The sequence below is a fragment of the Ictalurus punctatus genome, chromosome 22, assembly GCF_001660625.3.
Source record: "Ictalurus punctatus breed USDA103 chromosome 22, Coco_2.0, whole genome shotgun sequence".
NCBI classification, from domain to species: Eukaryota; Metazoa; Chordata; class Actinopteri; order Siluriformes; family Ictaluridae; genus Ictalurus; species Ictalurus punctatus.
Window position 1 is genome coordinate 11,675,011 of NC_030437.2, and position 17,427 is coordinate 11,692,437.

The window sequence follows — 17,427 nt, forward strand, 5'->3', positions numbered from 1 at the left end:
TACACTGGGTTCTGGGGACCTTAAAGGATCAATGAAGTGTAGCTAGGGTTTCTTTTCTTTTCTTTTCTTTTTTTAAAATCATAACCCACTGTTATCAAACCTATTATATTTCTCCTGGAATTCTTATAGTTATTAGCCTATTTTACTGAAATGAATGGGTTTATTTAAGGTTTAATTGAACTCTTGCTTAGTTGGCTTTGGGTGAAACAACCAGTAATACAAGGCTACTTTTTTAATTTATAATGAACCTCAAACTCCCAGGGCACTTCAGCTAGTCCAGACATGTGCATGCGTAACCTTCCTATTAGTTTAATTGTAATTACTAAAAAAAATATACTTTCAGATAAATAATTGAATAATAAGTCTAGAATTACGGGGTAACTCCGTTTCTTGATGTGTTACCTTGTTTTACTGTGAAAACCACACACATAATGATTCATTGTTTAATGTAGTTAGTCTTTTCTTTTATGTAGTGCCAGTCAGCAATTGTGAGACTGTCTTAGCAAACCCATTAAAAACAACCAAAAGAGATTTGTAAGCTCATTCCCATTAACTACTACCTACTGCCCAAAAACATAAATAAGCCATGGGAAGGAAACCAATGTGGTTTGGCCTGGAGTGACATTGTACTCCATATCCTAGCTCTAGACCTGTCACATCCTGTCATATCAAGCTGCAAACAGAATCAATGTCATAACCTCTACTAGATGATTCATCTCACATTTCTGTGACTTGTGTATTGTTCTGTTGGTGCTCAGGGCAAAACACTTTCTCAAATTTTGAATTTGTTCTCTGATCAAGTGCAAACAAGATTGGCCTTACAGTAGCCCTGACTGGGTTGTGCTAACAACCAGCTGTAACCTGGGATCAGGTGCTTTCTTTGGTTTCCACACACTACTATTATGTGAATTATTAGCTCTGGTGTCCTTAGAGAACGCAGAAGTACCAGCTCCGACTTGAACATGTCAGAAGTGTGTATTCGGGCAAGTCCTCACTAATACAGTGAAAAAACCTGTAAGTCAAGGCCTGTAGCCTGTGCAGAGTTTGACAAATGCTCCCAAGGGCCCTTTAATTGAAAACATACAGGACAGCCTATGTAGCAGATAGAAGAAAGCTCACCTGTGAGAACATTCAGAACATCTATTTACCCCAGGGGAGGGCCAGGACGTTTTGTTCTTGTTCAGTTTCGGTATGTAGGATAAAATGCTAAATGTGTAGGGCTAAATGTCTGAGACATTGTGAATGGTGTGTCGGGTGTGTGGAAGCATATGGTCATCACAGCTGCCTACCCACTCACTACATTCCCATGATCTGACGTTAGTGTGGATGAGGCAATGGTTAGGCACAACTGACCTTTACTTTTAAGGAGACTCCAGGATGAGCACCAGACTGAGACCTGTGAAAGTTCCTGTTGACATTAAAGCCATCTTCTCATGTTGTAGTATTCTGTAATGTTGTTTTACCAAGATATCACAATGATGCTAATCATATAATTAAACAGAGACCAAGATCATAACTATTTCCAGCCTAGTAAATAAACCATGTTTTCTCATTTTTCAGGGCGTTGTTTGCATATGATGGATTCACCAACAACCTGAAGCTCTTTGATTCTGGAAGTAAGATCACAACAATGTGAATATGCATGTTTTTTCATTGCATAGAAGATTTTTCTTAATCCGTTAGTTATGTTCCAAACATATTGTGCCGTGTCCATGATTATAAATGTGTTAATTCATATTCATGACATTAGAACAATTTTGAAAAGCTAAAGACTTGCCAGAAGGCCGGAAACATTTCCTGTTGAGGCCCTGGTTCTTATTATGACCGCTTTTGAGATGTCTATATTTTATGAGATACTGTAATATGAAGGATAAGTTTCTACAGTAGAAGAATTACTTCTGTGCATGTTTAAGTGACTGAGATGGCAATCTGGCGTAAGCATGTAAGCAAATGTTTTTGATAGAAAATGTGTTGTATGAGAAATAGCTTACTTATTGTCAGAATAATTTGTAATTTCTCCTCTTATCCCTGAATCTTCCTCTCTCTGTAGATGGAGGCTTGACAGAATTGGCCCAGAAGTTTCACATTGCCAAACCCATGTATGGACTGTGCAGGATTGCACTCCCCGACGTGGGACAACCACGGATAGTCCTGATCTGCTGGGTGAGCTGATGTGAAAACAGAAGTGTGATTTCAGATGCTTTACATTGGGGTCTCAGTTCATGACCACATTCAAAAGATTTTGTGTCTAAAACTAGATTTAGACAGCTTTTCTGATTGCCTTAAAGCGTGGCATTAGTGCCACACTCCTTTGAGTGAGATCACATTCATTTATTCACATCGGATGTGAACCATTGATGCTCTGCTCCCATTGGTTCTTCCTTGGGGTGTGAGCTTCATGTGGCTCCACATTGGTTGATACAGAAGGATCTTTGGAAAGGCTGTTTTTGAAGGAGGGATGTATGTGAGGCTCCTGTTGATGAGATATGTCAATGGGTTTTTCCCCACAAAAGAGCCTTGACCCCCAGACAGCTTGTAACTGAAAGAGCGCAAATACACTCACAAGCCTGCAAAGCATGCTGGGAACCTTCCCAGTAACCTCCCCAGCACTGGTTGCCAGGACAACAAGGCTGGAATGCTGTGTTTGAGGTCAGAGGTGGCATCTGTAGCCAGTCAGGCGATGCAGAGAAGAAGTGGTTGCGGCTTTAGTGACCTGTTAACAGTGCAATTAAAAATTGTGTGTGTACCAGATAATCCCGCAGATAACATTACACTTATTCCGTTTAACTTAAACAACAAATAAAACAATCATGATTCATTTAATAAGATATTTTTTACTGTGGAGTTTTAAATTATTCTGAAATATGCACTCCTTTTTGGGTTTTGTTCTGCTTCATGGTAAATGCAGTTTTTGTGTATCAAACTTCCACATCTTTTTCCGTGATGCTATTCATGGCATAACCTCCTACAGTTTGTTATCTCTTCCATCTGAATCTAAGGCATCTTCCAACACGAGTATCCTTGTCTAAACAAATGCATTATTAACCGTAATCATATTTAATCTAGACTAGTCAAGTTTTGAAGTTTCAGTGAAACTGGAAGTCACATCCTGTTTGAAATACCTCGAGTCATGCAGTGATTCAATATCTGACAATGTGTTTATTCTGTGCTGCACGTCACGCTGTATGCAGAAATACAGTGCAAATGTATAATCCACTAACTGGCCTTGGTTAAAATGTATAGGATCAGAAACAGCTGTTACATTTATCAGACTGCAAACAGTTTCTGTTCGGTTAAATCAGAACTTCCTCTAACTGTGCTCAACAGGTTGGAGAGGATGTGGAAGAGTATCGGAGAACAGAATGTGCAAGTCACTTGCCTGCAGTCAAAAACTTGTTTAAGGTAACCATTTTCCATTCTTCTTTTTTTAACTCTCTCTCTCTCTCTCTCTCTCTCTCTCTCTCTCTCTCTCTCTCTCTCTCATAACCTACAAAATTATGTGCTACTTTTGCCCAACCGTTAATCATAAATTTCATATTATATATATTCCACTTTTTAGTCATCTTACAAATATGAGGAATTGTAACATAAGACTCTTTTGTAACATAAGATTTTGTATTTGAATGCTATTGTTTAGTATTTGTGTCATGCGCCACTTTTGAAACTTCTGTCTAAATTCAGAAGTGGTTTTGTGAAATTATGTGAAATATAGAATAATCAAAATGTCCCCTTGCCATAGCTGATTGGTGAAATTGCTAGACAATTGCAATTTGTTTTCATCACTCTGGCAAAGTAAAAATAATATCCAGTGCATTTCATGTTTATTTCTATTCTTGACTAATTGTTTTTTCTAACAGTGTGGCTCTGGGTTTCAAGCTACTGTGCGTACTGCACTGTCGTTATCACATGATCCAGTTGACATTTTACAGCTACGTTTTAATGTAAAAACATTTTCCTATTTAATCAGTGGCTCATGATCATAGATTTTAGTGGGCCAGGACGACATTAATAATAGCATAAACAAAATTGAGAGGCTATCACTTATTAGGCTTGACTAATGCTATAGGCCAGTATCTAGTGAATTTTTAAGAGTTAAAGTGGTGCTTGAAAGTTTGTGAACCCTTCTATATTTCTGCATAAATATAACCAAAAACATCATCAGATTTTCAAACTAAAAGTCCTAAAAGTAGATAAGGAGAACCCAATTAAACAAACGAGACAAAAATATTATAGTTGGTCATTTATTTATTGAGGAAAATAATCCAATATTACATATATGATAAGAATCAATATTACATACAAGTATGTTTCTCTCATTTGTTTAATTGGGATCTCTTTGTCTAGTTTTAGTCTTGTGTGAACATCTGATGATGTTTTGGTCATATTTATGTAGCTGTATAGAACAGTCTAAAGGGTTCACAAACTTTCAAGTACCACTGTACTCGTAATAGGTAGTTGAGAGTCAGCAACATAGAGTCATCCAGCATACAGTCTAGCAGCATATTTTGAGGGGTTCGACTGTATTCAAGGTAATATCATTACCAGGGTTGGCAGGTTTCAGCAAAAATTTCCAGCCCAACTACATCTCAAACCACACAAAAGCCCTGAAACGTACCCAAAAATTTAGGCATTGGAAAAGGGAGACGATTTTTTTTCTTTTTCTCAGTCATAGCGTGGGAAACAAGTATTTCAGATGTATTATCCACTCCATAATTCCCATTTCCATCTCTTTGAAATATACAATATTCACAATAGAAATGGTTCTGTGCATCATAGTCCCACTGTCTGTGCGTACACTCTCCCTTTGTGTGAAAATTTATTAGATTTAATACTTTGGTATAGAACAAGATCTTTGGGGCCACAGAGTATTTTTAAACTAGCCCAATATGTCATTAACTGTCCCGTCCTCTGATCCTCCCCAAGCTTCCGAGAGGTCTGCCCCAATGGTGCTCTATTAGTATGTTCTATTTTGTTGTAGTCCCCATTTTTTTACCATTGGGTGCAATAATAATTCTGTGGAGTGAAATGTTATTGGGATTTGTTCTCATTTAGCCACAAGCATTAGTGAGGTCAGACACTGACGTTGGGGTGAGGAGGCCTGGGCTGTTCAGTGGGGTTGAGTGCAGGCCACTCGAGGTCTTCCACTCTAAACTTTGCAAACCCTGTCTTCATGGACCTCGCATTGTCATGCTGGAACAAATTTGGGCTTCTTCCAGTAAAGGCGCATTCTTAATGCTAGAGCATACAAAGACATTTTAGACAATTGTGTGCTTTGTGGCAACAGTTTGGGGAAGTCCAACATATGGGTGTGTAGGTCAGGTGTCCACATACGTTTGGGCGTATAGTGTAATATAGTTGTAAAGACCATATGATTTTGTCATATGATGATGTTGTGATATGTAGGAATGCGTGATTCAGACTCATAATGTGTAGTAAGAAACAAAACATGGACAAGAGTGCAGACACTTAGGAGGAATTAGCTCCTAAAAGATGAGCTACATCTGTAGTGTCGAAGCGGTTTGGGTACTTGAGGTCAGATTCCAGACAAACCTCTGTCATTTGCAAAACATGCACTGTGGTTGAAACTGCCTTGCTTTGGCATTACTCTAAAATATAATATTAGCCAGCTAGCTGATTATATGCATGTAGCAGCCTGGGAAACACGTCAGATTCCAATACTGAAAAATCTATTTTGGACTGAAATTGTGTTTTACATTTTCTTAGCCTCATTCATATATATATATATATATATATATATATATATATATATATATATATATATATATATATATATATATATATATATATATATATATTTCACAACTTTAAAATGTGAAGGTTTATTACTGAGACAATATCTGTGTCTAGTTACATTTGTCTAGGCTATCCATCATCAGTGACTACTGATTATTGAAAATTTATTTAGCTCAACTAGCTTGCTAATGAACATTTTCTCCATATCATTATTGCAAAAATATCACACAAATTGGGATATTATTTGAAGGCCATATTGCCCACCTCAGCTCCGGACTGATTTAAGCTCTTGTTTTAGTGAAGGAAGTTGTGTTGCTGTACTGTACACTGCTAAGAATAAAGCTTTATGCCCTGTTGTTGCCATAAACACAGACACAACATAACATTTATAATTTAGTTTTGTGGCTTAAAACAGCAACAGAATGTTTCTCTGGTATTAAAATACCAATACATGGAATTCATTATAGATTCCCAATGATTAGCTCAGCTCAAGCCCATTTGTAAGCATTTAGGACTAACATGAGTAAGGGAGCAAAGTTTCCCCGTTTGTTTTTTTATACATCCTGTGTGTGTATCCTTCTGGAATGTTCAGTCTTCCTCTGTGAACTCTTTGTTCTCTTACTTCTGTCTCTTTAAATGAATAATTACAGTCCTCATGCTGTACAAAATATAAAAGCCAGACATGATAGGAGTGAGCTGGAAGGCATACACACACACACACACATATACATATATATATATATATATATATATAAATATATATATATATATATATATATATATATATATATATATATATTTATATATATATATATATATATATATATAGACATACTATAGAACAATAGTACCACCAGCATTGCAATGAGAGAAGGAGGGAGGTACTGTAGGAGGTGTAAAATAATAATGAAGTCATTGTGCAGTGTACTCTTCATCTTCCATTACAGTGAAATGACTATTCATCACACTGTGTGTGTTGATCTTTAAATGTGATTGATGATTGCTCGGTGACAAGTGCTCTATTCATTTCATATCAGCATGTGTTTGTTGCAGCACGTCTGCTTCCTCTGTGTGTGAACAGGTGTGTTTGAATTGTTTTTGTTTGGAATTGTCTTTATGTGCGAATGTGATAAAAATGAAATGTCGGATTGCACAGGCTTGTCTGGGTGTGACAATCTTGTTCCGGCTGCTGTTCTAACTTAAGCAACTGTGATTTTTGTCTCGCATTTGGCTTGAGAAGCATGGGAAGCAGGAGCTCGGACTGTATTCGAGCACTCTTAAAATAAACGAAGATCTTTTAGAAAGACAACAAGGATAACTGGCCTGTTATGTGGTTCGGGTGAAACCGGAAATACACCCAGTTGTTTATTTCAAAATCCTCAGCTGTGAATAATCAGATTGAGGTCGGTGCAACACCATAGGTTAGGCCAGGGAAGATTGACAGTGGTATGGGGAATCGTTGATAGATTTCACCCATCGCGAGGGCTGCCAAGTCAAATGATTTAAATGTATGTTGGTAAACATGGTGTCCGCCCCTTTAAGATGCTGTGTCTCATATGTTTCCTTTTCGCCTTTAATAACTTACTGTCTGACTTCAGAGCAGAGCAACAAAACATCTTTTTCTATTCACCACAGAGCACATGCATGTCTATTTTATATTATTTTATTCATAATGAGCTTAGTTAAAGCTAATAACTCACGTTTATTTCCAGTCCTGAGTCTACAGGCGATTCGTAGCCAGCTTCTGCTATTTTTTCTGATCTAATGACGTAACTTTACATACACCACATGCATTATATGCATCTGGCCACACCCCCTTTCCCCCTCAAAGCCACAGGCGATACTGTCGTCAATCGGCAATGGTTAGGGGGTACGATAGGACGATGACACATTACCACTTTTTTTTTTTTTTGAACCACACTTTCTATTGTTAGCCCAGGTTTCCTATTTGCGGTTTTTGTTCCCTTCCTCTGTCTGTATTTGCGGAGTGCCTGTTCAATGGCTGGTGACAGGCACAGCTCAGTCGCTCTCTTCCGGCTCTCTCGCCTATTATTCTCCAGCTCTGACATACGGAGGACAGGAAGAAGGAGCAGAATGCAAGGATGGACTGGAGGAAGAGAGAAAGAAAGCAAAGAATGGCTATGAAGTGAGGCAATCTTGGTCGCACCATCATTGGCCTCTGCATACGGAGGTGTTGAGCAAATTCCTCGTTTCAGAGCCGAGTTAGACAAGCTGTGGCTGATGTCGTGAGAGCGTTCGCGGTCTCTGTGGCCTCCCCAACCAGACCATGTTTGCCTAACATTTCCATAATCACAGAGAAAAGTTTTATGAGTTTATTGAATGCACACAATGTCAGTTGTATACTTTTTGCCTTTTAAAGGCATCACCCGGTCAGCTTGAGAGGCATCCGAAGAATGTCTTCTGTTCCCCATTTTCACTTTGGCTCTTCTGACATGGAGTGAAATATACACCGTGGGACCTTTCATGACTCCCCTTCTAAATAAAGGCCTTGTTTATGTAGGGGGTGAAAGCACATATTTGTTATGTACTTATTATTTTAGAAAATTCAGCATGGACTTCAGTGCTTGATTGTTGTATGTGTTCTTTGAGTCTGTCCCATGTTGGGAACTGGATGCTTGGAGCTCGTGCTATGTACAATTTCTGGAGACAGGTTATCCTACGTACACACTACCAAGCAACAGGTGGGTTGTGTTTGCTTGTAGTTTGTCTCGTGTTGGATGTTGTAGCAAATTGGTTGTTTGATTCAGATGCTACTTGCCAGGCTTTATACTAGCTTCATTGGCAGAATAGCAAAGCAATTTAACTGTACTAGCTAGACTCACAAGATTGACCAATGAACTCTGGTATTTCATTTGAAGCATTATTTTTCTCTCTAAACATAATTAATGAGAGGATGTATATGAGAGGATAAGATCCAACCGTGGTTCTAAGTTTTTTATTGCAATTTTGTGTGTCAAACAGTGAATGAGAACTGTGTCAACAGAATGTTTTTACTGTGTCATACCTGTGTCATACCTAGTTTGAATAGAATTGAGAAAGTCTCAATTCAAATGTCTCTTGCTTTTGTTACTGAAATCATGGCTCTGTATCGCACATGTGCATAGAAAAGGAACGGTCGCCTGTTGCTTTGTCACTATCTTCTGTAGACCTCCAAAACCACCCATTAACCCTTGTTTTTACTTTCACTGGAACATCAAATTGACACATTAGGTATCCAGGAAGCACTCAGACTCAACACGTCACTACAAAATAATACCACGTCAACTATGGGAGCTGCGTAGCATTAGTCCAAATTACATGTCCAGTCCTGCACAGGTTCTAACGTACCTGTGTGGTCATGTGGGACATTCTTCTCTCTCCTAGATATATCGGTCATTCTCTCAAGCCCCCTTTCTGCTTTCGGTGGTCATGGTGGCACCTCTGACCACCTTCATTATAAAGCACGTTTTGAGGGTGAGGTCATAGATGGCTGCGTTGTTTGGAATGGTAAGTGGAATTAATAGCAGATTACTGCGCTTGCTGGAGCTTTTATTGTTCTTGGCAGCTCTGGATGGAGTCTGCTGGAGCCCAGTGCCAAAAGGGATGCAGTGGATGCCAGGGATTCATGCAAGTAGAGGCATAGTAGCTATCAAGCCTTATAGTGCCTCTTGACATTTACACAGAGTCTTATGTAGAAATTTGTTTGCAAGAGATTTAATATTCACTAATTCTCCACACAATATCTTCTGGTTCTGGTAGAATGTCTGGTTACTTCGCCCATTTTTATTATATTTTGGCTCCTTTGACCCTTCTAAAAGACCTTGCGTTTTCTTTCATAAGCAACACCTGACCAGAACATGCGAAGACCTCTCAATTTCCAACCAGAATCACACATTTCATTTCAGTCATATGGCTGGACAATTCAAACCAGATTCTCCATCTTGGCTTCTGCCACATAGTATCAATAACAGTATAAATGTGATGCACTTCGGTGGTGTCTCAACCCCCTCTAGCAACTTCTCTGTTTTGTCTCATTTTTGTTGTATATATTCTTGGTTTGCGTCTCAGTGCAGTGACTCTAAGCTGGGAATAATGGGCCTTACCAGGCCAAATTACTGGAAGTGGTTAGGAGTTTGTTTGTTTTTTTGCCACTGGAGGTTCCCAAACATCAAGCTGCATCTCATTATCACATTCACGCTGTTTAACGCACATTGGCTGTATACACTCTGTGTGTGTTAGACAGGTCATCCACCACCAACACCACATCATCATCATCATCATCATCTGCCACATGATCATGGTTAATGCAGAGCATAAATCTTCAAGGTTCTACAGTAAGCTTTTCGCGAAGAAGGAATGGTGGCTTGAGATAGGAGAACACAACACAAAACACTTGTGGATTTGTGCAGTTGCTATCAAATATTAACTGTAATTTCTTTCTTTCTTTTTAAAGAATAATTCCTAAAATATTCCAGCTTGGTCTAACCAGCTACCAAAACATAAGCTGAGCTGATATTTTCCAGCTTGACTGTTACTTGATTAAATCGATTAATAGATCTTTCAGATTTTCTAACTGCCTTGCTGTTGTGTTATTTTCTCGGAACAACTTATGCATATTTTTGCATTAGTAAATCAAATTCTTTCCATCCACCAGCACTAACTGTCTGGATCTGTCTTTTGGGAAATTGTATCTCAGACCAAGCTGGATTGTTCAGTAAGTAAAGTATTAAAGCTTGCTGCCTTGTTAATTAAGAAACAGTTGGCAGAATCTTTACAAACGGCTTTACAAAGCCCGTTGCGGCTATCATTTTGACAATAAAACTTTATAGCAGAAAGTCGGTGTCTACATATCTCCTTCGTTAAGCTTTTATTATGCTGTTAGTGTTTAATTGTTTGGCGATGGCACGCTTTACTGATAACTGGTAGAGCCAAAAGTGGATTGAAGTTGTAATGGCGCCTCTTACAATACGCTCCAACGTTAATGGATTTTCACAACAGGATTCAATAATCACTTGTCTGCTATTCATTTTCAATAAGTAGCTGGAGGCGGATGAAGTGATCCAGGCCAAGCAGTGAACGTCCTCAACCTCAAGAAACCATCGCGAGAGTGCCGGAGATTAGGACACACCCATCTGCCTCGGAGTGGAAAATCTCAAATCTTTAGCGTTTGTAATGCGACTATTGCATCAGGTTTGGCCAACAGTTCTAAAATATGTTAAGTTTAGTTAACAAACTTGGTTGCAACAGAAGCCAAATGTGTGTGATGCGTTTGTATCAGTGTGCTCTTCACCTGCTGTATGAAAAGCTGTCGAGAGAGAGAAGAGAATTCGGAAGTTAAAGAGATAGAGGCAGAGCAGAGGGTCTTCTACCGTGTGAAAACATTTTTAGTGTATGACTTCCAATAAATAATATTTTAAAAGAAATAATATGTTTTAAAAAATAATTAAAAAATAAGCGCTACCTTCGCATTACAAGCTTCTTTTGCACGATTCTGATTTTAGTTGCCCAGATCGGATCCATCTGTCTATCTTGACGGGTTAAATTTGCACCTGCAAGTGACCCATATGTGTGTTTAATGTGAACACACTTGTGCGGGGAAACGCCCTGTATGTGCACATCTATTTCTTGGGAAATTGTTTCACTCCACAACTCCATTACTGTGAATTCCAATCTGAACGTTCTCACGTCACATGGCCACGTATCGCATACGTACCCAATTTAGGACTGCACGTGAAAGCGGCTCGGGTTTCATTTGAAAGGCATTTTGGTGTCCACACAGTCAGACTATGGTAGAAAATCAGATTTGGATCAGTTCAAGTTGGGGATGTAAATGTAGCGCAAGTCCGAGTGCTGTAAGCTACATGGGTAGAAATCTAGTCCCACACACGTGCTGGATTGCACTCGCATTTTTAAAACAGTAAAACCACTCCACTCCTAAGGTGTGGTCCATGTTATTAAATAGTTTGAGAAGCCCAGGTGTAGACAAGTGAGATTGTGAGATTATAGTTTTAGATGAAGGCACAGCGTATCTCTGTTCACTGATCTGGGAGCTGTTTGTTGTATAAAATTGACTCATCAACACGTGGCCCTATGGAAAGTTGTTACATTGGTAGTGCTGACTTTGACATTATTATTATGACTCTGTTAGCGCTGTCGAGCTGCACCTTGGGGGCGTTTCTGCACGCCAAGCAGGCTAAACGCTATTATCTAGGCAAGTAATAACAGTCATCCACCCTCTTCTTATTTTGAAAGAGGGATGAAGAAGAAAGAAGAAAAGGAGGGCAGAGGGAAACACTTTTACTTATGTTCAAATATGTTGTATATGTTCGAATTAAGTATTATGCATGATAAGACAGGTTAACGCACCGGTCTCGTCTTGTCCGTGCTCTCCTTGGCGTTTTCACTGTGGGAAGGATAAGCGGTTTAGAGACATGAAGAAAGAGGTGGGTGTGGAAGAAGCAGCCTGTGCTTGCTAGCACTGCGCAGTGCCCTAATCCTTTCTGAAACTGTGGTTTTTGCAGGCCTTGAAATAGAGCCAACACTGACGGTGACGTAAGGCACTGAGGCACACCCACAGCCCTTTCTTTTTCATGCCCCCTTTTCGTACCCCTGTCCTCCAAGTCAGATTATTCCATCTGCAGTGCTTTATGTGTACTATATAGACTATATATACACACAGCAAAGGTTGTTAATACTTTAATAAAAATGTTTGCTGATAGCGTACGAATGCACCCGAGGACCAGGTCCCACAATCTAATCCATATAAGAGTAAATGATTCATACACGCTTTTATTTGTTAGCCTTAGTAACCTTAGAGGTCAAAAATTTTCCGCTAAGCATATATCTGCATTTGGTGAATACAGCATTCTGCAAGCTGTACTTTCTTAGAAGCATCCAAAAATAGTAGCAGTGTTTGATTTAAACTTGATTTGTGTCTGGACTTCATGTTTCTGTTAAATATACAGTGCAAGTGGGTTCACACTCGTAACCCCAGAAGCAAAGTTTTTGGCAGAGGAACAGACGCGGACTTGTTCGAGTTTTAGTTCTTAATAACGTTCACCATTTGTCAACGTCCACAAACAGATGAGATTTCATCCAGAGCACTCGTGTGTGCTCCTCCTCCTTGCCTGAAGTGCTTCTGAATTTAGTGTGACAGTCTTCGGAAGATCTGAAGTGTGTGTTTGTGTGAGGTGTGATGGGAGCTGTTCTGCACCAGTGTGGTCACAGAGTCAAAACTATCCTGTTTCATACTTCATTCTCTTGAAACACAGCCAGTTAGCACACACAAACACACACCCACACATCTTTCTCTGTGTTTACACTTAGGTTTGCTTTTTTTGTTGTTGTTGTATTTTTCTCACTCCATTTCCTGACATGGACGAAATCTGTTGTACTAGCACAGAATTAAATGGACATGAAGACGTTTTTGGGAGCAGTTTGAGATCATGAATCCTGATGATGTCAAAGTAATCCATATCTTGGAGTCAAGGGGGGGGCAAAAAATAATAATTAGCCGAGTTCTCCGTGTGGGGAGGAATGGGATACTCTCTGAGCCCTGTCAGTTAGAGGGACATTAGCCAATCACGGGCATCTGTGAGCTCATGTATGTGGAAGAGGGCGGATAACACGTTCTTCCAATAACGTTATGCTGCCTTGTGATACAGCATGAGCAGCAGTTAGAAAAGATCTGGTTAACTGGTGTGACATGTCTGAGTGTTAGCCTTCACTCTCTCCAGTTGGGAGCTGGCAGAGCTGGCTTCTGGGTAGGAATTGGCAGGGGAGGAAATTTCCATGTCCATTCCCTGTACTGCTTATAGGGTTGCGTGGAGCCTGGAGCCTATCCTAAGGGAGTTGGGAAGAGGTGCCAACCCATCACACCGGAGGTGTGAGGCGAATGTGCTAACCACTAAGCCGCCATGACCTCTAGGGAGAACATTAATTAAATATATATATATATATATATTTAAAATGGCAATGTTTCATTTTTTCCATTTACATCAGATAATTCTGTGGTATTAAATGTTTTAAAGTGTATTATTTTGAATTTTTGTGTTACCATGCACAATAGCACCACCAGTGGTATAAGACACATACACAGCATGGTATGAAGACGTGAGACTGGGCCTGATTTCCCTCATTCTTCACCTCATCCGTTCGTATTATACCATTGATCTGACCTCATGATATATCACATCGATCAACACTAATAGTTTTGTTGCCAAGTTGGTATTTTAAATGTTAGCATCCCATCTAATATGACACTCAGCCCTCACTGATATACTGTATATACACAGAAAGCTCTTAAATGTTTCAAACTAATGTTACTCAACAAGCCTCAGGCCTGTTTGTGCCTCTGTGAATAGAGGTGTGTGCAGGTGAGTACTTGGTCTCTAATCATGGGCGTGAGATTTCAACTTTTTCTTTGAGCCCAGCCCGGGAAAGCCAATGCAAATACACTGCATTCTAATGTAAGCAAACTGAGATCTTGTAGACTCTGAAAGCAGTGATCTTTGGAGCGTGATCAGAGCACGTTTTGCTCAGTGGTTAAGACGTTGGCCTACTGGTCAGAAGGTCAAGAGTTCAAATCCCAGCACCACCAAACTGCCATTGCTAGGCCCTTGAGCTCAGTTGTGTGAATGAGATAAATGTAAGTCGCTCTGGATAAGAGCATCTGCCAAATGAAAGTCAGCAAAATTTCTTCATTTTTTTTCCTGTTTCTTGGCATGCGATGTTGAATGTAGCGTTTGGTTTTGGAGAGATGAACTGTGGATTATCAGTCAAGATGGATGAGTGAGATATGAGGTTGGTAGTCATGTGAGGAAATCAGTGAGGAAATGCTGTGACTATAAATAATTCCACAACAGTAAATGTAACTATAAATAGTTAAGAAAAGCGTGTCTTGTTCATTAAAAATTGTCCAAAAATAATCAATCGTTTATGTCAGGTTGTATCACACTACTCGGTTGTCGATTATTTTCCTATAACAGTACACCCTGTAGTGTTTTATTCCTCACCTAATATACACCTGTAAAACATCTCAAGTTAATTTAAATGAGTGGGCTTTTCTCTTTCAACCTGTCTCATAGGAAGCCCACGCGTTCATCAGTGCCTCTAATACAGAAGAGTTGACTGAGGAAAAGATTGCAGCTTTTCTGGCGAACGTTCGACCACCGATGGAGAGATTTAGAAGAAATTCAAGACCAACAGAGAAAGAAGAGACAGTGGTAACCGACCATGCTTGATAACACTTGAACCTTTAAGGATTCGATAATGACATGCCATTGAAATGAGTAAGACGCACCTGGTCTGGTTTTTTACTGTTCACAGGGAACAAACTACAGGAAGACGAACGCTGCCATGGAGATGAGACGGATTAACAGAGACTCCTTCTGGGCACGTGCAGAGGTGCAGACTTTTAAACGCTCTAGTATATCTCTGCTATCTGAAATATAATCAAACACATGGGTTGTTTTGAATGAATATAGAATTAATACAGTACCTTGAGAAAGGAAATAATGAAAATCTGCACTACAGTAGTGCTTGATTAAAAGTTGAGATTATTAATACTTCCCCACCTGCCTAATGTGTCTCAGCGTGAGGAAGAGGAGAGGAAGGAGGCGGAGAAGAGGAAGGCTGCGGAGGACAGGAGACGCCGGGAGAGAGAACGAGTTCTGCAGGAAAAGAAAGAGGCAGAGGAGAGAGACAGAAAGATGAATGAAAAACTGCAGATGATCGAGGAGCAAAGGTGAGGAGTACTTCCATCTGTATTGAGACACATTATTATTTTTATGATTATTTATATCAGCAAGACCGTTTAGTGTGTTCATTTTAACGGTGGATTAGTGGTTAGCATGTTTACCTCGTGCCTCCAGGGTTGGGGGTTCGATTCCCACCTCCACCCTGTGTACGCATGCGAGTTTGCATGTTCTCCTCATGTTTTCCTCAGGGTACTCTGGTTTCCTCCCCAGTCTAAAGACACATGTCGTAGGCCAATTGGCATCTCTAAATTGTCCGTAGTGTGTGAATGGGTGTGTGAGTGTGGAATATGGAATAATAATGGAAGAATCTATGGGATTTATTATTCCATTTATTCACTTAGCAGACGCTTTTATCCAAAGCGACTTACAAATGAGAAAAATACAAGCAAGGCGATATATCAAGCAGAGAACAATACAAGTAGTGCTACCGTACAAGATCCGTTAATTGAGTTCCAGTAGAAGCAAAGTGCAGAGTAGAGGTGTTAAGTGCAGTTTTTTTGTTTTTAATGAGTTGGTTAGGTGTTCACGGAAGAGGTGGGTCTTTAGCTGTTTTTTGGACTGTTGAGCTGTTTATTCCATTATAAAATTAAAAAGTCAACCACGTCTTCAGCCGAGTGGCAAATGTTTGTTGTTTGTCCTTCCATTTCAGTTAAATGAATTGTCTTGCAATCAGTGTGTCCTCTACATAGTAACTCTAACCTATGACTGTCTCGTATGCTTTAGGGATGTAACCGAATACACAAACATTATTCAGAATGAACACACTGTATGTTCTAAATGGATAGAACACATATGAATAGGAGGTGCACTTTTTTTTTTTTTTTTTTTTTTTTTTTAGGAATTTTCCAGAAATAAATCAATTTATGGAACTCATGGTACAGAGAAAGACCATAAAACTGAACATGAACAATCATGCTGCATTTCATTCATTGATAAAAAATAATTATAATAACTGCATGAGCAGGATTAAAAAACAGTCCCATGCACAGCTCTAGCTCTAACTCAGTTCTGAACCTTTAATTCCCAGCGTTTCCTTGGAGCATAGTGGTAGGGTTCTTGTTTCATTAAAAAAAAACTGGCCACACCCATGCCAGTTTAAAACCCCTTGCTTTATTGCTTTATTTACTCCACTACAGTGCTCACACTAGCTGATAAATAGAATAGAAGACCTATACGGACTATATTTTGCACTATCCTATCCCGTCATACATTACTAGGCCTGCAACTAACGATTATTTCGATAATTGATTAATCTGTCGATTATTTCTTCGATGAATCGATTAGTTGGATTAAAAAGCTGATTTTTATTTTCTGTATTTTAATCGAAAAAAAACGTTATTTCACATTCATGTCCTTCAAACATTGTGCAAATTGAAGGATATGGAAAAAGGTATTAAATGTATCTATGTGGGGCTCTGCTATATGTTCTGCAAAGAATAAAAAATAATAATATTAACGTTGTGTTTTGAAAACAAAAAACAACTGATTGTCCACAAGCTTTAAAGCAGAAGACAAATCACTATATTAAAAATGAAAAAAAAAAAAAGAAAATGTGTAAGAGGTTACTGCAGTAACACCACTGCATCATATCAGTGAGTAACACACACATACACTCATCTGAACATAGTAACATGTTACTGTCATTTCCTTATTCTGTAAATGTACGACACTTCGGACATTTATATACAATTATGTGTTATAATTCCATTACAGTTACTTCTCTCATGAAAAAAACCCCACACAGTTACTTTGGTTTCATGTAGAGTTTTGAAGCTAAACATAGCAACAAACAACATATTTGATCAAAATATTTTAGTCCGAGTTATCGCGCTTCCTTTCTATCGCGTGCTGTTTGATTGACGTGAATGCGTGGACTCATGCTCATTCAGTGATGTTTAATGGAGACTCGCTCACT

General features: G+C 39.2%; 1 protein-coding gene across 2 annotated transcripts in view; it reads left to right on the forward strand.

Annotated features, from left to right (window-relative positions):
- Positions 1 to 17,427, forward strand: part of si:dkey-40c11.2 (drebrin-like protein A) — a 46,400-nt gene that overhangs the window by 22,920 nt on the left and 6,053 nt on the right. For both annotated transcript variants that reach the window (XM_017451978.3, XM_017451979.3), the window contains exons 2-7: positions 1,561 to 1,616; positions 2,051 to 2,163; positions 3,328 to 3,402; positions 14,841 to 14,978; positions 15,082 to 15,159; positions 15,348 to 15,499. In XM_017451978.3, coding sequence (XP_017307467.1) covers positions 1,561 to 1,616; positions 2,051 to 2,163; positions 3,328 to 3,402; positions 14,841 to 14,978; positions 15,082 to 15,159; positions 15,348 to 15,499 — 612 coding nt within the window. The remainder of the gene's footprint in view (positions 1 to 1,560; positions 1,617 to 2,050; positions 2,164 to 3,327; positions 3,403 to 14,840; positions 14,979 to 15,081; positions 15,160 to 15,347; positions 15,500 to 17,427) is intronic.